General features: G+C 43.2%; 1 protein-coding gene across 1 annotated transcript in view; it reads left to right on the top strand.

Annotated features, from left to right (window-relative positions):
• LOC126106158 (uncharacterized) overlaps positions 1-18280 on the top strand; it is a 46814-nt gene extending 28534 nt beyond the window's left edge. The window contains exon 2 of the mRNA XM_049912398.1: positions 17137-18280. Within this exon, the coding sequence (XP_049768355.1) occupies positions 17137-18280 (1144 nt within the window). The remainder of the gene's footprint in view (positions 1-17136) is intronic.
• The last annotated feature ends 4903 nt before the right edge of the window (positions 18281-23183 follow it).

A 23183-nucleotide genomic window follows, 5' to 3' on the forward strand; every position in this document is an offset into this window, starting at 1 on the left:
GGGGCAAAGGAGGGGCAAAGGAGGGGCAAAGGAGGGGCAAAGGAGGGGCAAAGGAGGGGCAAAGGAGGGGCAAAGGAGGGGCAAAGGAGGGGCAAAGGAGGGGCAAAGGAGGGGCAAAGGAGGGGCAAAGGAGGGGCAAAGGAGGGGCAAAGGAGGGGCAAAGGAGGGGCAAAGGAGGGGCAAAGGAGGGGCAAAGGAGGGGCAAAGGAGGGGCAAAGGAGGGGCAAAGGAGGGGCAAAGGAGGGGCAAAGGAGGGGCAAAGGAGGGGCAAAGGAGGGGCAAAGGAGGGGCAAAGGAGGGGCAAAGGAGGGGCAAAGGAGGGGCAAAGGAGGGGCAAAGGAGGGGCAAAGGAGGGGCAAAGGAGGGGCAAAGGAGGGGCAAAGGAGGGGCAAAGGAGGGGCAAAGGAGGGGCAAAGGAGGGGCAAAGGAGGGGCAAAGGAGGGGCAAAGGAGGGGCAAAGGAGGGGCAAAGGAGGGGCAAAGGAGGGGCAAAGGAGGGGCAAAGGAGGGGCAAAGGAGGGGCAAAGGAGGGGCAAAGGAGGGGCAAAGGAGGGGCAAAGGAGGGGCAAAGGAGGGGCAAAGACTTGCCAGCAGAGAAAGTGAAGAAGAGAGACTGTGGTAAAGTTTTGAGCGTCCGTCTCCGGACGTAGGCAAAAAACATACTCCCAGAGGGGGAGAAAGGGAAGGAAAGAGGCAGAGGTGAGGAAAGAGGGTGAAGATGGGGGATGGGGAAGGATGTGGAAAGGGAAGGTATGCAGCCCGGAAAGGAAGAAAGGCCACATTAGCTCGGGGTCCTGTGCTTGCTACGCACGTATCCACAAAAAGAGTTGTGGACCCCCTGGGGGAAGAGAGTTTCTTGTTTTAAATTAAGCACCAGTATATGATTGGTCTTTGAGAAATGTTTTGGATCATTTAGCAGGTAATTTAGACTTCAGATACCATTTCAGTTACTAGTGCAAAAGAATTTGCAAAGTTTGTGAAGTCAGGAAAATGACTGCCATGGGAAATACAATGTGACTGGAATGGAGATGAATAGGATATGAATAAAGGAGTTTATTTGATTAAGTAAGTGGGTAGTGTGCAGAGTAGCACAGAAGAGGAGGAAGTATTGTAATGGCTCAAAGCCCTGAGCTGATTAAATATGTCCTCACCCTGGAAGGAGGCCATAACCAAACTATTTGCTACTGGTGAAAATCACACTTGCTCTGCCAGTCTCATACATGCTGCTGCTACTTTCACTCACCTGAGCGATAGGACGTGTGCCTTCCTCCTCAACAGGGCCTGATTGACAAAAAAGAATTTGCGTGTTAATATAAAAACTACTTTATCTGCACAAGTAAAGCAAACTAGTGATAAACTACGAGTGGTTCAACATGAAATGACAAAGAACAGAATCAATTGTTTCTCTCTTTTAGAGAGCCTATGGATTAGTGAATAATTGAGCATCTAATCTACTCAATTATCTATGACAATTAATATTACTGGCTCCCAGAAAGCCAGAACTTTATTCCAGTTGAAGGCTGACTATCTGAAGACTATCAGGGAGAAATAAATGTTTATTGCCATCATTTCAGATAATTATTGATCATATTTTAAAATTTAAAATCCTGTAGTAATCTACTTAGTAAACCATACAGTCTTATGTTACACAGTTAACACTCTGTGGCAAGTTTAACAGTTAGGAACTGTGTGTATGCCTGTGTATGCAGCTTCACTCATTGCAGGCATATACCGACATTATATTCATCCAGTATGACAATGAGAGCACTTAGTGTTTTGCAGAAAATTTCACCAATAATTTCAAATTATCATGAATTTTTCTCACGGATACCCCACAGAAAGTAATAGCAAAAATGTTTATCACTTACCACATTTTTGCTGTTTGTGTAGTAAAAATGCCACCTCGAACACATTCAATGTAACACTCCTTTCTTTACTTATGGATGGGTACAAGTACTGAGGAGAATCAGGTGAGATAGAAAGAAAATCTGATGGGTATAGGAACAGGATGGATTAGGAGACATAATAGGAATGAGGTGGAAGTGGGTGGTGTAGCATCTGGCTTGGCTGGTGCTTTACAATCCTGCCTTATGCCACACAACAGAGGTATGTCAGTTGCTGGTGTGTTAACAGGCCTGAAACAAACTCGTCCTCAGTGGAGCTGATCTCACTAGTGACAGCCACTGCATGGTTTCCACACTGGAGACATGTGACACTTGACAACTTAACAGTATTTTTCCACTGCACAGCCTTTGTAGGAGAATTTCAGTGGCTCACCAGCCAACCAAAGTTCTAGACTTGACATCAACTATCTACTTCAGAGTGCCATGACTATATTAATAAGAATACAGCCGACAATATTGGCATTGCAGGTACAACCTACACTGAAGGTGCCTACAGCAGTGTTTGTCAGTTGTTACAGACAGAGTGCTCAACTGGAAGCTTCAAGAATATTTTTCATATTAGTGGCAATCTTTTCGTGCATCAGGGCATTCTCTACCTTGCCTTCACCAAAACATTGTTTCATTTGCTGCATGTTGGCATGTACAATCTGTGCTGCAATGAAACTCTATTCCTCTTCTCTACTCAGGAACATCTCTCTTCTTGTGCTTTTCTCATTACTTTTTGTATCTGGAAACTTTTTACCAGTTTCTTGCGATCTATTAGGTAGCCTTCATCTCTGTGTTCAAGTGCTTCTGCATAGTGTTTGAATGGTTTTGCTCCATGTTAAAATGTCTTATGCCACTTCATTCCTTTATCCTGGTGTCTTTCTGCCTGCACCATTCCCCAACATCGTCCCTCGTTACTGATGTCATGGCCTCATTTCTGTATTTTGCTTCCAGGTGTGCGCCTCACGGATGGCACTGCCATCTCATCCATGGGGATGACAGTTCATACTTTTGGCTGCTGTTACAGTCAGAACTGAGCACAAGAACATGGGAATCTAGGACGTTGCCAGAGCAGCTTGCAGTGCTCAGCTTAGCTCATATTAGTGACAACCTTACAGCACATCAGGACTATTTTTATGTTGCTTGCACTATGAAGCTGTTTCACTTGCCCAACATAATCCTGTGCCTTCTGTGTTGCAATGAAGTTTTAACGTTCATGGCTACCCGAGCACATTTCTCTCCTTGTGCATGGATCATCCACATTAGGTGGGACATATGACCACGAGTGTGGGTGGCAGATGGGGCAAGGCAGCTCCCTGCTGGACTCCCTGTAGAGAGGTGAGGCAGAAAGACAAACAGATTGGTCTGGGATCAAACTGTAGTGAAACTCTTGATGGGAAATATTTTATGAACAAAGGTACTGGCACCAGAGACAAATCTAGTGAACAGAAAATGATACTGTATTGTCAGCCATTCTCTCCACATGTATTGACACATTTGTCGCACGTGCTTCAGTTGTTTCCACTCTACAATGTACTCCCATCATCTTCATTTCAGAGGTGATCAGCTTTTATTTTTTATAAAGTAGATCACAGAAACCTTATTTCTGCTGACTGGATTCTTCATAACCACCCTACCCTTAATTCAAAAGACAGCTCCATAAATAATTGTAAACAATTTATTCCAAAAAAACTACTGAAACATCCAAGACAAAATAAGGAAAAGAAAACAAATGTCTCCAGTACACTATCTCATGAAAAAGAAGAAAAACAATACATCAAAAGAACAGTATCTGTACATTTGTGGTGGCAGATATCCAACTACAGTCACGATTTTGATATGGTTTTCATTAATAAAGACATGCATTAATTTTAGTTACAAGACACAGACATCAGTTTTCTTCAAGAATAAGTTATCAGTGAAAATATATGTCAAATAGTATGTACCTAGCAAATAATGTAACAAAAATAAATAGTATCTACACTGTCTTTTCCACCCACAGTTAAGCAAAAGATAGGAAGCTCCTTCTACAAAACATACTATACTCACTTCTGTACCAACAAAGAAAAAGCACATTCTAGCATCACCTGTCAGCTTCTGTGTTCAAATTTTACATAAACTGAACAACAGATCACAGTATGCAATGAAATGGGAAATTCCTATGTTTGTGCAGACTCTGAAACAAACATTTTGGCAGGACCTTTATGTCTGATTGATCACAGAAAGATTAAGGAAGCCGCTGAAAATGTTAGTATCAAGTAACTCATATGGTAGTGCTGAACGCATCAGCTATGGCCATTTATAAACTAGATTCACACCCCAATATATCATTTAAGTTACTACCCTAATAGGGTGTACATAAATGTTCAGTTTTGAAATACAAATCATCCTCAGCCGCTTCTCCTCACATCATCATTCCTTGGAGTCCCACTGTTTGATTAAGCCTCTTCCCTGGCTTCTCCCGGTATTCTGGTCTCAAGCTACAGGCATTGTTGCTTGTAGTCCATGTAGCCTGATATCCACTCAATGCCTCACACCAGACTGTCACCTCGATGTTCCTCCCACTCACCTCTCTAGGATAGGAGCATGTAATTGTCTCATCCTATCTGTCACTCACTCCCTCACTCACTACATGTATCACTCATCTCCACTACCTTCCCACTATGTCTCCAACTCCTGCCTGTTCCCTGTCCATTTGTCTGTTTCCTTTTCCCTCCCAGTAATTTTCAGCACATGTATTTCCACTGCTATATAAGCAAACTTTGTATTTCTGTAAGTCAGTAACTACCTGCCCCAAATCAAAGTTCTCTATATTCAAAGACTTAATTATAGTAAAATATATTGTGATTTCTGGATTCTAATTCAATTGTGTATGGTGGACTGACTAAGGGGTTGCAGAAATAACACAGTTCTTATCTATCAACACACTATCCACTCAAAATACCTGGGCACCCTTATGTAACAAGGAACTGAGCACTTTACTTCAATGAGAGGTGGAACTACCATTATAGGAAGTGGCAGGTAATACTGTAAGCAGAATTCATCAGTCAGGGATCTGAGTACACTGAACATGGACTTGTCTTTGCATTCCACCTGAATAATTAATACAGGGATGCATTTCAGCCCTTCCAAACTTGCAAAAGTCAGCTGTCAGTGATGTGACAGTTTAGTGGAAATGTGAAGGAACAGCCAATGCCAAATGAAGTCCTGGCACATACAGTATGCTGATGGACAAGTGCTTCTTGCATTGCGGTAAGAAATAGTAAAAACCAGCTTGATATTAGCTGCTGCAGTCACTCTTCAGTTTTGAAGTGCAGCTAGGAGCCCCCTAAGGAAATGGCTGTGTACAGGGAGTTAGAAAAACTGGTTACATTGGCTGAGCAGCTTCTGGAAACAACATATTTCTGTTCAACATAAAACCACACTGAGTATAGCATACAAATCTATGACTACTGGGGAGTGGATGAGTGGCAACAAGATTTGGGGTGACAAACAGTGCTATACTCCGTGGCTATCTGATGGAAGAATTTGGATGTGGTGACTACTAAGTGAACATTATCTGCCATTTTCTCTACTGCCAACAATGCAGTGCAGAGCAGGCATTGTAACAATATGCAATTTCTCCTCCTTAACTTGTTCTCCCCTTATTGCACTTCAGGATATGATAAATGCAGAAGGGTAAGTACATATTTGACAGTATTGTGTACTATACACAGCAGAGGAACAGTTCACAGATAATGACTGATTTGATAAGCTCAACAATGGTGCCTCTCATGAATCAGCATTGCTAGGCAAAGGCTTATAACCAGTGGCATTCCTGAAGAATGCTTGCCTACCAATGTTCCAACCTGAAAGCAATGGATCAAATTAGGAATTAGTTATAATGGCATCTTCACTCCATACCCTGTTTCCAATATTTCTACCTTCTCTGGTATCAGCTATCAAGAAAGAATGGGCTGGCATCCACCCACAGAGATTTCAAAATGTCAGAGTATCCCCAGAAGAGTTTAAAATCCTCATAAAGGAGAACACACAATCTTAATGTCCAATAATAGGTGTCCAGGTACATTTGATTCACTAGTATACAGAGAAGGAATGTAAGCCTCGCACAGTGGGCTCTTACTATTACGCACCAGGTGACTTTGCTGCAGGTATGTCCCCAGGCCCAGTACTGGGTCCAGCCTCTGGTGTCACCCGTTGTGGCTCTGCACTGCCTACTATTGAACATGCAGGGAGGAAAACATCTTAAGTACTTTATGTACTGCTTTAGTGACATGCTCTTAAAATATGGCTGCAATTATGGGCAAATTTACTCTTACTCACCAGGTGACTTTGCTGCAGGTATGTCCCCAGGCCCAGTACTGGGTCCAGCCTCTGGTGTCCTTACCCGTTGTTGCTCTGCACTGCCTACTATTGAACATGCAGGGAGGAAAACATCTTAAGTACTTTATGTACTGCTTTAGTGACATGCTCTTAAATTATGGCTGCAATTATGGGCAAATTTACTCTTACTCACCAGGTGACTTTGCTGCAGGTATGTCCCCAGGCCCAGTACTGGGTCCAGCCTCTGGTGTCCTTACCCGTTGTGGCTCTGCACTGCCTACTATTGAACATGCAGAGAGGAAAACATCTTAAGTACTTTATGTACTGCTTTAGTGACATGCTCTTAAAATATGGCTGCAATTAAAGGTAAATTTGCGTATTTTTTCATGGAAAATGCTGTACTGAGGATATAACCAATCTCATAAGCCGTAGTTATGAAAAGAAATCCACATTCATGGCAGATGGAAAAAAAATTTAAAATAACTTGACTGCGTTCACTGGGACACCATGTTCACAGACTGTCCTTGTACGTACTACTCCAGAGGAGAGATGCACATATCAATGACCTCTGATCAATGAATGCCATTTTTAAAGATGTGTTATGTACATATTATGAAAAGAGTAACAGAAAACAACATGTCGAACATAAATGTACAGATATTGTTCATTAGTGTTATTTCTATTTTGTGTGTGGTGACTTACATCGGGGGACAATATGCACATTCAGCACTGTACAGATATCGCAGCAGCTTTGGGTGAGAAACTATATGCTGTGGAAATAAGTATTCTGTGGTGTCACCACACTGTCCTGTAATGGCATAGGCTGCCAAAGGAGAGTTAGTTCAACAACTGATGTATGTTGTGAGACACAGAAGAGGTACCTTCAAAGTTATTGTGAGTTTTTTTACTGAATGAAGGTGATATTTTAGTGTAGTTCACGAGTGTGATGATGAAGGGAATAAATAATTTGTTGAGTCAAAAGTGGCATAGTAAGTTATTTATAAAAATGTAATGCATCAAAGACATCAATTTTTATTTTTAAAGTAATTATAACAGAGTTTGAGAAGAAGTATAGAAGATAAGGTACAGAATATAATATATCATTGTATTAAATAGTTACACCTCATGACACCTGACTGCAGTGTTAGGTGACAAATGACATGAAAGGGAAGCTGTGTTGACAGAGGAGTGAGACAAGTGTCAGAGCCCTGCACAACTGAGTAAGGGGGCACAAAATGTGAGATCAGGAGACCGCAGCCTAACGTGATAGGCTGCCCACGCCACCTGTCATAGCCATGCACAGAAGTTGTGACTGAGCCTTATATAATTTACAGATATAGTTTAAATCCTTTTGGTCACAAATAATATAAACTTACCAGTCAGTACAGTAGGCAAAATGCCAAAGGTGGTGGTGTATGCATTTATCTAAATCCCAAGCTTAAATATAAGTTAAGATACGAGGCTGACCCATTAATAATAGAAAAGGATTTTGAAGCAGTCACCATTCAGTTATATAGTTTAAAGAAGAAAATAATTTACAGATCACCATCTGGAGATACTGAAGTCTTTCTTAAGAATTTGGAAGAAATGCTGAACACTTTCTCAAATGAGAACTCAACCAAAATTCTTTGTGGTGACTAATATTAATCTATCGGTCCATAGTTCAGTAAAAAACAAGTTTTTAGACATGCTAAAAAGCTTCAACATGTTCCCCCACATATCAGTTCCCACTAGAACATCAGATTTCAGTGAAAGCCTAATACATAACATCTTCTCAAATATGGTCACACATGAAGTTGCAGTTACAAATGTGAATATAGGATTATCAGATCATAATGCACTAACCTTTAATCTCACTGCAATGCCCAAGGAGGAGGAAAATAAAAAGGAGTACAAACGATTTATCTCTACTGAAAATTGTAATCAGTTCAAAAATAATTTAAAAAATGCAGTTTGGTCAGAGGTCTTGGCACAAACAAACACAAATGATGCTTACAATACATTTGCTTCCACTTCTATGACATACTTTGAAATGTGTTTCCCAAAAAGGCTTTTAAGTTATAGATCATCTGGATCCTTTTTTTTTTTTTTGGGGTTTTAGGGCGCACAACTTCAATGGTCATTAGCGCCCTGACTACTGTAAGAATGCACCGCGAGGCACAAGTTGACAACAACAACTAAAAGGGAAAACACGATAAAAGACAGACTGACAGGCATAGGATTAAAAAACAGCATCATCAAATGTCCTTAGCGAGGTTTGTCAAATTGATAAAATGAAGAACACGAGCAGCTGCTCGTGGGTCACCCCTAAAATGGCATCGAAAGTATTAGGCAGGTTAAGATCGAGGTGCAGTGTGTTAAGATCTGGACAGGACATTAAAATGTGTCTAACCGTCAGCAAGTGCCCACATGGGCAGAACGGCGCCGGCGCAGCCGTCAGCAAATGGCGATGGCTGAACCGGCAGTGCCCAATTCTTAACCGGGCTAAAACGACCTCCTCTCACCGAGAAGGGCATGAGGAGGACGTCCAAGCCACGGGAAGAGGTTTTAAGGCCCAAAGCTTGTTGTCTGTAAGTGCAGCCCAATCGGCATGCCACAGCGATAAGATGCGCCGACAAATGACCCTGCTAAAATCGAACGAAGGGACACAACAAGAAGCTGTCCGAGGCTGGAGGACCGCAGCCTTGGCCGCGGCATCTGCAGCTTCGTTCCCAGGGATACCGACATGGCCAGGAACCCACATAAAGCTAACCAGAGAACCGACGTCCACCAGCTGCTGAAGAGAGCATTGGATCCGGTGTACGAAAGGGTGAACCGGGTACGGATCACTGAGGCTCTGGATGGCGCTCAGGGAGTCGGAGCAGATGACATAAGCAGAATGTCGGTGGCGGCAGATGTAAAGAACAGCCTGGTAGAGGGCAAAGAGCTCAGCTGTGAAGACCGAACAAAGGCCATGGAGCCGGTATTTGAATCTTTGTGCCCCGACAATAAAGGAACACCCGACCCCGTCATTGGTCTTAGAGCCATCTGTATAAATGAAAGTCATGTTGATGAACTTCGAACGAAGTTCCAAAAAACGGGAGTGGTAGACCGAACCGGGGGTAACCTCTTTTGGGAGCAAGCTGAGGTCAAGGCGAACGCGGACCTGAGCCTGGAGCCAAGGTGGCGTGTGGCTCTCGCCCACTCGAAAGGTTGCAGGGAGTGAAAAATTAAGGTGTTGAAGGAGGCGACGAAAGCGAACTCCAGGGGGTAGCAGGGCAGAGACATACAACCCGTATTGACAGTCGAGAGAGTCGTCGAAAAAGGAACGATAAGACGGATGGTCGGGCATTGACAGTAGCCGACAGGCATACCGACAAAGCAGTATATCGCGCCGGTAGGTGAGTGGCAATTCGCCAGCGTCAGCATGAAGACTCTCTACGGGACTAGTATAAAATGCTCCGATCGCAAGTCGTAAACCCCGATGTTGTATGGAGTTGAGGCGGCGTAAGATGGATGGCCGTGCAGAGGAGTATACGAAGCTCCCATAATCCAGCTTGGAGCGGACGAACGACCGATATAGACGAAGTAGGACAGTTCGATCCGCTCCCCACGACATACCACTGAGAACACGGAGGACATTTAAAGAACGGGTACAACGGGCGGCCAAATATGACACATGTGGAGACCTGCTAAGTTTCCTGTCAAAGGTAAGGCCTAAAAATTTGGTTGTCTCCACGATTGGGAGAGCAACGGGACCGAGTCGTAAGGACGGTGGGAGAAACTCTTTGTAGCGCCAGAAGTTAATACAGACCGTCTTCTCGGCAGAAAAACGGAAGCCATTGGCGACACTCCAGGAGTAAAGACGGTCAAGTGAACGCTGAAGACAGTGCTCCAGGACACGTGTACACTGCGCACTGCAATAGATGGTAAAATCATCCACAAAAAGGGAGCCTGATACATCAGCTGGGAGGCAATCCATTATTGGATTGATCGTGATGGCGAAGAGAGCGACGCTCAAAACTCAGCCCTGTGGCACCCCATTCTCCTGGCGAAAGGTGTCGGACAGGACAGAACCCACACGTACCCTGAACTGTCGATCCATTAAAAAGGAGCGAATAAAAAGAGGGAGGCGACCGCGAAGGCCCCATGTATGCATGGTGCAGAGAATGCCCGCCCTCCAACAGGTGTTGTAAGCCTTCTCCAAATCAAAGAATACAGCCGCGGTCGGGCACTTCCGCAAGAAGTTATTCATAATGAAGGTCGACAATGTAACCAGATGGTCAACAGCAGAGCGGCGCCTACGAAATCCACATTGTACATTGGTAAGTAGGCGTCGAGACTCGAGCAGCCAAACCAATCGAGAGTTAACCATTCGCTCCATCACTTTACAGACACAGCTGGTAAGTGAGATAGGTCGATAACTGGAAGGCAAGTGCTTGTCCTTCCCCGGCTTAGGAATCGGGACAACAATAGACTCGCGCCAGCATGCGGGAACATGTCCCTCAATCCAGATGCGATTGTATGTACGAAGAAGAAAACCTTTACCCGCAGGAGAAAGGTTCTTCAGCATCTGAATATGAATAGAATCAGGCCCTGGAGCGGAGGACCGTGATCGGCCAAGTGCGGTTTCGAGTTCCCGCATGGTGAATGGGGCATTATAACTTTCACAATTCGAGGAGCGGAAGTCAGGTGGCCTAGCCTCCTCTGCCTGTTTGCGGGGGAGGAAGGCAGGGTGGTAATGAGCGGAGCTCGAAACCTCTGCGAAAAAGCGGCCGAAGGCATTGGAGACAGCCTCAGGGGCCACAAGGACTTCATTCGCGACCTTCAAGCCAGAAACTGGTGAGTGGACCTTAGTGCCAGATAGCCGGCGCAGGCTACCCCAGACAACAGACGAAGGAGTAAAACTGTTGAAGGTGCTTGTGAAAGCAGCCCAGCTGGCTTTCTTGCTTTCTTTAATAATACGATGACACTGAGCACATAATCGTTTATAATTAATACAATTCGCCACTGTAGGGTGGCGTTTGTAGGTGCGTAAAGCACGTCGACGAGCACGTAAAGCGTCTCTACATGCTGCGGTCCACCAGGGGACCGGTACACGACGTGGAGAAGAAGTAGAGTGAGGGATGGAATATTCAGCAGCAGCGAGAATGACTTCCATGAGGTGTGCGACCTGATGATCGCAGCTTGGGAAGGTTTGATCCTGAAAGGTCGCCCTGGAAGAGAAGAGCCCCCAGTCTGCCTTGGAGATGGTCCAACTAGAGGAGCACGGAGAGGGAGTATGCTGCAGGAGATGGATAACACACAGGAAGTGGTCGCTCGAATATTTATCAGCATGTGCATACCACTCAAACCGGCGTGCAAGTTGGGGAGTACATATAGAGAGGTCTAAATGGGAATAGGTGTGAGATGTGTCCGAAAGAAAAGTAGGGGCGCCAGTATTGAGGCAGACAAGATTGAGCTGGTTGAAAAGGTCTGCTAACAAGGAGCCCCTCGGGCAGGATTCTGGAGAGCCCCAAAGGGGATGGTGGGCATTGAAGTCTCCAGTTAACAAAAATGGTGCAGGTAGCTGAGCAATAAGTTGCATCATGTCTGCCCTGGTAACGGCAGATGACGATGGAGTGTAAACGGTACAAAAGGAAAACGTAAAAGTGGGGAGAGTAATGCGGATGGCAACTGCCTGCAGGCCGATGTGCAACGTGATGGGATCGTAGTAAATATCATCCCGGACCAGCAACATAACCCCTCCATGAGCTGGGATACCTGCCACAGGGCGTAGGTCAAAACGCACAGAGGTGTAGTGTGCCAAGGCAATTTGATCGCATGGGCATAGCTTCGTTTCCTGGAGGGCTACGACGAGCGGACGGTGCAAGCGGAGCAGCAACTTCAAGTCCTCTCGGTTGGAGCGAATGCTGCGAATATTCCAGTGAATAAGTGCCATCGTAACAAAAGGAAGATGAGAGAAGGGGTCACCTCTAAGGCCGCTTAGGGCCTGGCTTCGAGCGAGCACTGCCGCCGCTATCAGTAGGCAGACAGTCATCATCCATGGGGTCTATAGGGTCATCGGCCATCTCGGGAGGATGGCCGGGAGGGGGAGCTTCCTCCGCCGGTGAACGGCCAGATGTACGGCTACCAGCGGTGCGGCCAGGTGAAACGGATGATGGCCTGGGGCGGCAACCGCTGGGTGGCGCAGGAGAAGAAATGCGCCGTGGCAGAGAAGGAGAACTGTGCTTCCTATGCGCCTTTTTGGAAGGACGTTTGGTGGAAGTACCGGTCGAAGGCTGGGAGGTCGAGGTACGGAGGAAGTCTGCACGGGATGGTTCCTTCTTGAAGGCCCGTGCATCTGACTTCGGGGTCTTCGTCTTAGCAGAAGCTGAGGAAGGGGCTGGTGTCTGTGGGGTGATGGGAGGAAGAGGAGACGTCGACCGCGCGATCTTAGCACTGGCCGAACGGACGACCGTGGTGCTGAAGGTCAGATCGCATGTCTGGGTTGCTACCTCCCGGGTAGTCCGAGGAGAGGCGAGGACAGTACTGTATTTCCCCGCTGGGAGCAGCGTGGGCTTCCTACTAGCCAATAGCTTGCGAGCAGCCGAGGTGGACACTTTCTCTTTGACCCGAATTTCTTGGATACAGCGTTCTTCCTTATAGACAGGGGAGTCGCGGGAGGATGCGGCATGGTCACCCTGACAGTTCACACAACGAGGAGACGGAGGTGGACAGTCACCCTCATGGGCGTCCCTGCCACAAGTGACACATTTAGCCGCATTGGAACAAGACTGTCGAGTGTGATTGAAATGCTGACACTGGTAGCAGCGAGTAGGTGTCGGGACATAGGGGCGAACAGAAATAACCTCGTAGCCCGCCTTGATGCGCGATGGCAGCTTAACACTATCGAAGGTCAAGAAAAGTGTCCGGGTCGGTACAAGGTCATTGTTGACCTTTTTCATTACCCTATGGACAGCCGTCACGCCCTGCTCAGCGAGGAAAGATTGAAGCTCCTCGTCAGTCAATCCGTCGAGGGAGCTAGTATAGACTACACCACGAGACGAATTCAAAGTTCAGTGGGCCTCCACCCAGACAGGGAACGTGTACAGGAGGGTGGCCCGAAGCAGTTTTTGTGCCTGAAAGGCACTTTCAGTTTCTAGTAATAAGGTGCCGTTACGCAACCTGGTACAAGATTTGACAGATTCCGCTATGGCATCTACGCCCTTCTGAATAACGAAAGGGTTGACAGAGGAAAAATCCTTTCAGTCCTCAGATAGAGAAACTACGAGGAACTGTGGGGCAGGCGGTAGTACTTTTGTCACTGTTGACTGGTCACGTTTTCGTTTTTGGGTCGAAGTCGAAAGAGATGGAGTAGAATCCATTGCGGAGGAATCCCCCATGATTGCCAGCGTCTCCGATGGCGCGCTTTTCCTTGTGGGGACCCTCTCAGAGGGCACTGCCGCCTTAGGTGAATGTTTACACCTCAGGTCACACCTCCCGAGAAACAGACGGAGGGACCAATCGGCATGGTCAGAAGGTATCAGCTCAGGAAATCACCCCTCCCCGCGCCTGGCCTTTACCAGGGGGTACGCGCGTGCCTTACATGTCTACCCAGGGCGGGGACTTACGCGTTACCCCGTCACCGGCTACGCGTGTGAACGCGTGGGTCGGCCTTCAGGCACGCACAGGGAGGAAGGAAGAAGAGGAAAAAGAAGAGAGAGAGGGAGAAAGAGGACAACTGCCTCAAACGCCGAGCCGGAGACCAGAGAAGGCAAGGAGAAGAAGGCAATGAGAAAGCAAGGAGAAGAAGGCAATGAGAAGGCAAGGAGAAAAAGGCAATGAGAAGGCAAGGAGAAAAAGGCAATGAGAAGGCAAGGAGAAAAAGGCAATGAGAAGGCAAGGAGAAAAAGGCAATGAGAAGGCAAGGAGAAAAAGGCAATGAGAAGGCAAGGAGAAAAAGGCAATGAGAAGGCAAGGAGAAAAAGGCAATGAGAAGGCAAGGAGAAAAAGGCAATGAGAAGGCAAGGAGAAAAAGGCAATGAGAAGGCAAGGAGAAAAAGGCAATGAGAAGGCAAGGAGAAAAAGGCAATGAGAAGGCAAGGAGAAAAAGGCAATGAGAAGGCAAGGAGAAAAAGGCAATGAGAAGGCAAGGAGAAAAAGGCAATGAGAAGGCAAGGAGAAGTCAAGGGAAAGAGTAAGGAAAACAGTGAGGTGGAGAAGAGCAAAGAAAGGAACCAACAAAAGGAAGGAAGAAACGAGAAGTGAAAAACCAAAAAGACCACGATTATAGGTCGTGGAACCGTCCGTCTCCGGACGCAGGCGCTAACTACCCCCGTGAGGGGGATGGACTCCTTTTAGTCGCCTCTTACGACAGGCAGGAATACCTCGGGCCTATTCTAATCCCCGGACCCGTAGGGGGGATCTGGATCCAAAGGGACCTGGATTACACCCGGAATTAAAAAGTCAAGTGAAACCATGAAATTACTAAGTTTAAAGTTAAAATGGATTAAATTGCTCTGAGCACTATGCGACTTAACTTCTGAGGTCATCAGTCACCTAGAACTTAGAACCAATTAAACCTAACTAACCTAAGGACATCACACACATCCATGCCCGAGGCAGGATTCGAACCTGTGACTGTAGCGGTCGCTCAGTTCCAGAATGTAGCACGTAGAACTGCACGGCCACTCCGGCTGGCGTTTAAAATTAAAAACATGTCATGTTCAGCAGTTTGTTGAGTATGTGAGGACATACAAAAGCCCTTACTGCAAAGTAATAGTGAAAGCTAAATTATTAAGTAATGATTGATTAATAAGGCAGGCTAGGAACAAGTCCACAATGATATGGAAAATGGTAAAAAAAAAATGGGGGTCAAACTAAAGAACAGGAAATCAATCTTAAAAATAATGAAAATATCTCCATAGAAAAAGATGCCATGGCAAACAAAGCAAACAATTATTTTGTAAATATTCCCCTTACTTTAAGTAGTAAATTTGAGCAACAACCAATAGTGATGACTCCAATGGTAAATACCAGCATGATGGCAATCACAACAGATGAGCATGAAGTTCTAAAAGTCATTAAGTGCTTGAAATCCAAAATGTCCTCTGGGTTGGATGATATACCTGTATCAATAATTAAGGAAATTGCTCCATGTGTTGTCAAACCTATAGTGCACATAGCAAACTTGTCCCTTACTGAAGGGATATTTCTGGATAGACTTAAAATCTCTAAAGTGATACCTCTATACAAAAATGGTGACAGACATAAAATAGAAAATTACCAACCCATATCTGTCCTCCCAGCCCTCTCCAAAGTACTTGAGGAATTAATGAAAATCAGGGTTACAAAATATCTAGAAAAACAAACTAATAAATAAGAGTCAACATGGTTTTCGAGCAGGGCACAGTACAGAAACAGCCATATTGGACTACACAACAGAAAAAGTAAGAAATTTGGAGTCAAATAAACAGGTTGTTGGAATTAATCTAGATTTATCCAAAGCCTTCGATACTGTGAACCATGCAATATTACTAGGGAAACTTTTAAGCAATAGGCATCAGGGGTACTGTTAAAAAATGGTTTGAATCTTATCTGCAAAACAGGTCACAAGTTGTTGAGCTGAGGTCATCCAGCAATGTTCACAATTTTAAACTCATATCTGAACCAAAACAAATTGAAATAGGTGTTCCACAGGGCAGCATTCTGGACCCATTGTTATTTCTAATTTATATCAATGACATACAGGCTCCAGACAGCTCAGCCAAAATTCTACTATTTGCAGATGACAAGTATCATAATTAGTGATAAAAAGAATCACTGTGTACTACAGCAGAAAAAATGCTCTCATACATACAGTAATGGTTTTATTGAAATAAGCTGAAATTAAATACAAAGAAAACAAACTTTATACAGTGTGGAAGCAAGTGTCAAGGGGACAATATGTGCCTTATGCTGGATAGCAAACAAATAAAAAAGTGTGCACCACATAGTTTCTGGGAATGTGAATTAACCAAGATTTAAACTGGAATGAACACAGTGTATGTCTTACTCAGAAACTTAGCTAAGCATGTTTTGCCTCAAGAATAATATCCAAGGTATGTAGCAAGGAATGTATTAGAGTGGTGTACTTTAGTTATTTCCAATCAGTTGCAAGCTATGGCATACGCTTTTGGGGAAAAACCAGGTCAAGACTAAATGAAATTTTTATTATGCAAAAAAGAGCTATTCTTATCATGACACACAGCCCACCACAAACTCACTGTAGACCCATATTCAGACAACTAAAGATACTGACAATACCATTGATATATATTTTTAAATGCCTGGAAATGATCAGTAAAAATAACTGCAATCTCCAAACCAAACTCAAGCTACTATGATCACAATACAAGGCATTGTAAAGACTTCCACATTCCCTGTGTAGCAAAAACTAGAAGTCAGAAACATGTTAGCCACTTAGGAATAAAGCTTTTAAATGCACTTTCATCTCAAATTAAAGAATTGAAAGGCAAAAATAATTTCACGCATGAAATAAAAAAAAATGCTTGATGGAAAAATGCTACTACCGAGTAAATGAATATCTGTCTCAGACTGTGGATTGAAACCTGTACTTATTTTTAAAAAATTTAAACTAATTTAATTAGGTTTTCAAATTCAGAATTATGGTACTTACAGAAAATCTGTTAAACATCCATAATATGTTTTGTGTATAAGGCGTAGTTCATGATCTATAATTGTTTATCATGAGCACATACTTTTGTTTTTGTGTAATAAGTTCTTGTACACTATTTATGTACTGTGTGTATGTAATTTGTTTTGCTGTTTGTATGTGTTTGTCCATTTATTATGTGTATGTGTTGTTAGGTGTTACATGTATTCAAATGACAAATCCTATATCACATGTGTGATATATTGGATGCTACATAAATAAATAAATAAATAAATAAATAAATAAACAGACATCCAAAGGAACAGGGAACAGACATCCAAAGGAACAGACATCCAAAGGAACAGACATCCAAAGGAACAGACATCCAAAGGAACAGACATCCAAAGGAACAGACATCCAAAGGAACAGACATCCAAAGGAACAGACATCCAAAGGAACAGACATCCAAAGGAACAGACATCCAAAGGAACAGACATCCAAAGGAACAGACATCCAAAGGAACAGACATCCAAAGGAACAGACATCCAAAGGAACAGACATCCAAAGGAACAGACATCCAAAGGAACAGACATCCAAAGGAACAGACATCCAAAGGAACAGACATCCAAAGGAACAGACATCCAAAGGAACAGACATCCAAAGGAACAGACATCCAAAGGAACAGACATCCAAAGGAACAGACATCCAAAGGAACAGACATCCAAAGGAACAGACATCCAAAGGAACAGACATCCAAAGGAACAGACATCCAAAGGAACAGACATCCAAAGGAACAGACATCCAAAGGAACAGACATCCAAAGGAACAGACATCCAAAGGAACAGACATCCAAAGGAACAGACATCCAAAGGAACAGACATCCAAAGGAACAGACATCCAAAGGAACAGACATCCAAAGGAACAGACATCCAAAGGAACAGACATCCAAAGGAACAGACATCCAAAGGAACAGACATCCAAAGGAACAGACATCCAAAGGAACAGACATCCAAAGGAACAGACATCCAAAGGAACAGACATCCAAAGGAACAGACATCCAAAGGAACAGACATCCAAAGGAACAGACATCCAAAGGAACAGACATCCAAAGGAACAGACATCCAAAGGAACAGACATCCAAAGGAACAGACATCCAAAGGAACAGACATCCAAAGGAACAGACATCCAAAGGAACAGACATCCAAAGGAACAGACATCCAAAGGAACAGACATCCAAAGGAACAGACATCCAAAGGAACAGACATCCAAAGGAACAGACATCCAAAGGAACAGACATCCAAAGGAACAGACATCCAAAGGAACAGACATCCAAAGGAACAGACATCCAAAGGAACAGACATCCAAAGGAACAGACATCCAAAGGAACAGACATCCAAAGGAACAGACATCCAAAGGAACAGACATCCAAAGGAACAGACACCACACTTTTATAAATATTCATGCCTGATGTAATATTGGCCTGTCAGTCCAAATGCACTGCAATGTCAGATATCCCACAGGAGTACAGTAGACCTGCAAGCAAAGAAGAGTAATATATAGGGTACACTACTGTGGAGATTTGGGTTAGGAAGGAAACAGACTGATACCCAGAGTGCAAAAGAAATTTTCATCTGTCACTATTCAGTTGTTCCAATGTGATATTGCAGTAGAAGTCAAATTTATTTCATCACGCCTCGATAATGTTTCACTCCAAAGACATTCAATATGTCTATAATGCTTGGCTACATCCAGCAATGTCTTCTCATTTTATGTGTAAATAATCTTGCAACATGAGACAGCCAATGCAGTGAGGACTAAGACTGGAATCAATGCATACACATTGAGGAAGTAAATAGTGGGGATCTAATCAGTGAAGTATAGAGTACATTTTGATTGGTTAGGCATGGAAACATCAAGTCTAGTAGGTACGTATTCCACATATACAGCTTTGCATTATTGTGTTCCCAGTCAGGAATCACTCATTTAAAGTAACACATTTGTGATAAAACCCACACTGACACAGCTCCTTCAAGGATAGTAGAAGTAATAAACAATAGTATAACACAGAAGTGTGTTGCAATGTGTGCCAAAGACACGAGACCTCATAAAGCTGTTTCTGATGAAGGTTGCAAAGAACTAGGCCAATGATTAACACATTTAGGTGCACAGTATAAAGAATTCTGTAGTTCAGATGCCATACTGCATGCCATCTCTTGTGAACTTGGTTTTCTTTACACCTAAATTTCTGGATTTAGGAGCACATGAGTAAATGTTATGAAAATCAAAGGAGAGTAATGCTGTTTAGAACATTTCACTGGACATGTTTCATAATTTTCTTACTGTCTCTAACCAGGATACCAGAACAGTAAAGCTTTTTGGAAAAACACAAAAGGATTTTTTGCTTTGTTCTGATCTCTATGTTGTTTGTTATAATTTAAAATTGAAGTAATCACTGAATAAAACAGGATTATGAGTCTTTTACATTTATTAACCTTCAAAATAAGCTAGGTGTTCCACCAAAATAGCAGCGTTCTCAGTGTTCCATAACAGCCATAAACCACTCTCAACTATAATGATCACACCATTCCCCTCCCCACACTTTTCCATGTGCTGAAATCACAATAATTTGTTTCAAGACAAAATTAACATAAACACTAAAAATCAGATAATGTGACTCATTTGTGGAACATCTGCAGTGCTTACCATAATCAGGGTCCCTGGGGAGCACACGGAGTATAATTATTTTTTTCAGCTGCTTCACTCGCGTTTCCTTCTCATCTATCTCATTAATTTGTGAACAGCATCTTTCACAGAGCATTCCTCTTCTGTCAATTTCTATATTCCACATGTGTATAATTTCACCCAGCTTCTGGCTGAGGCTGATTCTGCTGGTACTGGTGAGGGCAGTCATGGGAGTCCCTGTAATTCCCACCAGTTCATGGCATAGAAAACAGCTACTTTCCCTGGCTGGTAGATGTTCTTGGAACTGGAAGTAAAAGCAAACACAAGCCTGTGTTAAGTATTTGTCAATATTCATTTGTGTTACACTGGACTACAGTACTGCATACCCTAAAAGGAGTACCTGTAACTACTATAACCAGTTATATTTGTGACAGTCTTTTTGTTGTGCCATCTCCAACTCAGCATCTCTGTTATATGGTGAGTAGCAACTTTCCTTTCCAGGGCAACTTGGAGACAATCTACTTAATTTTAGGTGTATGTGCAATGCTGTGCTCTAATATGAAAAGTCACATTGAACTACTTATCAAATTCTTTGACACGAGCTTTTCTATCCTACTGTGTTTTAATTACTCCATTGAAACTCCACATTTTGGAAGACACAACACAGTCCACCTCCAAGTTTACACTTGAGCAGTAGGTGACTATTTCATTCTCCTTGCAACAAAATTCAACCATATGAGGCTCATCACTTAAATTACATTTCACATGGCAATCTAGCACATAGTCAGCTTGAGCATCAATATGAACTGCATAAAAGAACATGTTTGACCTGCTGCTGGAAGGTATGTTGCTGCTGACAGTGTTCATCCTCACACAATAGCCACACTGAAGACAACCTTGGAAGAAAGTGGAACTGTCTCCCACTTTGGACGTCAGTAAGACAACCCTGCAGTTGTCATATAGGCTAAATCAGTAAATATAAATGAAATATTGAAATCATCTTTAAAAATTCAGTCAATGCCAATGACAAATTGGGACAGGCAGTACAAAGTTTTCATGATCTCAGATGAGAATCAGAATGCAGAAGAGAGACAGGAGGCCAAATGGAGGAGTAAAAACAACAAACTGGTAGTGTGAGGGATCTGACAGGAAAACAAGATCTAAACCCTGTCAACGACACTGATTTTATATGATGGTACTTACTGTCTTTCAATGTCCCACCTCTTCACCAAGTTTGAAAAGGAATTTCAATTTCTTGAGTCATAGTTAGAGAAACAAGACACCATTGAATGAATATATCCAAGTTTAACAACTTATACAAACTAAACGCATTTTTGCAGTAAGAATTAATGGTTTGTGGATTTACTAATGTGCTAGTAATTCAGGTCATCTTTTATTATTCATTAAAAAGACAATATTCAGAATTAAAATCAGTTATATTGCTACAAGTCCAACTGTGATGAAGTAAGATAGATCAGCATAGATCTGCTTGGTTTTCCTGAAAGTCTGTAAGAGGGGTGGCCCAGAGGCAGATGGCTAACAATCTAATGCCATTCAATTGTCTCTTACAGTACAATGCTGATTTATAATCTTAGTCGTCAGTGCATGTGTCAAGAGGAACTGTTATGCAGAGAATTCAAGGCTGTTCAGCAATACTGTCATTGTAAAAAGGCAAAGGACTGATAAATATTTATTGCAAAATATAACCCAATTTGCTCAATTTTACCACTACAATGTAATAGAACAAATATGTTATTGCAGTTTATCAACTATTTTACTTTTAAATTATCTAAGTATGTCATTTAGCCAAGTACATCTTTCACATATTTTTCTTTTATTCTTCCCCTAAAAAATGGTGAAAGTAAAAGGATTGTAAGCCATAAGTTATGGCCACAAAGGAGCAAGAAGGTTCTCAAAATACAGATCAAAAGGTGCCAATGGAATTACTTTATTTGATTTACATCAGCTACATTAACTATTTTTGCCCCATTTCCAGGGTTCTGTTATATCAGATTACACAAATCACTTCAGTTTTTCACACTAAGTCATGGACACACTGAGTTCAATAGTTCCTTATACATGAAGAAACACTGCTTCACTTCTAAAGAACCCAATTGTGCATTTCCTGTCAGCACTCATAAAGGGAGTCCAGTCAAAGCTGCAAAAGGGTTCCACATCTGAAATCTTAATGAAATTCAATTTGAATTTGAATTTGTTTTTAGAAACCCCATCAAGTATATTCTTAACACTTTGATTGTTTTATTTGTTTTATTCTAGGGCACAAGAACAACTAAGGTCATATGTGCCCATGTCAGAGCATCTGAAAACTAAGACAAAAAGGAGTTAAAAGTAAGTGCTCGTTAAGTTGAATCTACAGACGAGAGACAGTTAAAACTGAAAAATTCCTTGGGGAGAAAGTTGCATAAAATTTCCCATAGAGACAACAGAGATCCAGAACTAAATATTAAATGTCATTTGCTGTATTGCTACGATAGATGAAAGGTAAGACAGGGTCAACTGCCTGTGCAGCTTTCGCAAAAATGGGTAATAACTCAGGCAGCAAACATAAATGAGAAGATAAGTGGTTGAAAAAAGGGGATTCTGTCAGGAAATGCCAAACTGTCAAAGGCTGATGACAAGCAGCTGGACTTTCCAGGAGCTTGTTCCCATGAAGGGGGGACCAGTGGTGATGCCCAAGGGTACCACCTGTGGACTGATGGCAACACAGAGATCATCAGACGGTATGGAAGAACTAGCAGGCTGAGGTAGTCTGTTGCCTTGGCAGCAACAAGAGAAGCTGCATTTCTGATCAGACCGAGATGACCAGGTACCCACATAAACATCACAGTAGCTCCATAAAGAGTGAGCAAGTGGAAGCTTTCTTCAACCAGTTGCACTAAGGGATGGACCTTGTGCAGCACACAGAGGATCTGAAGGGATACGAGAGAACTGGAGCAGATGACAATTGAAAAGCCTGCATTGCCAAATGTAATGTGTGGCTTGATACAGAACAAAAAGCTCTGCTGTAAATACTTAGCTGTGTTCTGGAAGCTGGTACCGAAATTTGTCAACACAAATGACAAAGGCACCCGTGACACCACAATCAGTCTGACGGCCATCAGTGTACACAAATGTACTATTGCTATGTTCCATGCAAAGGTTGAGAAACTTATGCAATAGATCAAATCTGGATTAGTGTTCTTATGAAGTCTGGAGTGAACACAGGCTGCCACAAGAAGCCGAGGTTGGTAAAGTGTCAGGTAGCATGTATTTAAGCAGCTGGAGCAATAGCCAAAATGGGAAGTAACAGAAGAAGGATGCACCTAACACTGATGGTGAAAATAATCATCAAAAAAGAGGGCAGAGGATGGGTAGCCAGGCCTGGCAAACAAACACCATGTGCACCTGTTGAGGAGAACATCACACCAGTCTGACTGTGGTAATTCAGCAGCTTCTGCATTCATACTCTCAATTGGGCTAGCATAAAATGCTTCAGTAGCCAAACAGATGTGATGATGGTGTAAGATGGATGCATAAAAAGAACACTGATAGCCTAGTTTTGAATGGACAAGGGATCTGTGGAACTTGAGGAGGAAGGTCCAATCCACTCCCCAGGAAGTGCTGTTGATGGGACATTGAGGGACAGGGTATAGCAGGCAGCCAAGTAAGATGTGG

Source organism: Schistocerca cancellata, chromosome 10 (genome assembly GCF_023864275.1).
Source record: "Schistocerca cancellata isolate TAMUIC-IGC-003103 chromosome 10, iqSchCanc2.1, whole genome shotgun sequence".
Classification (NCBI taxonomy): Eukaryota; Metazoa; Arthropoda; class Insecta; order Orthoptera; family Acrididae; genus Schistocerca; species Schistocerca cancellata.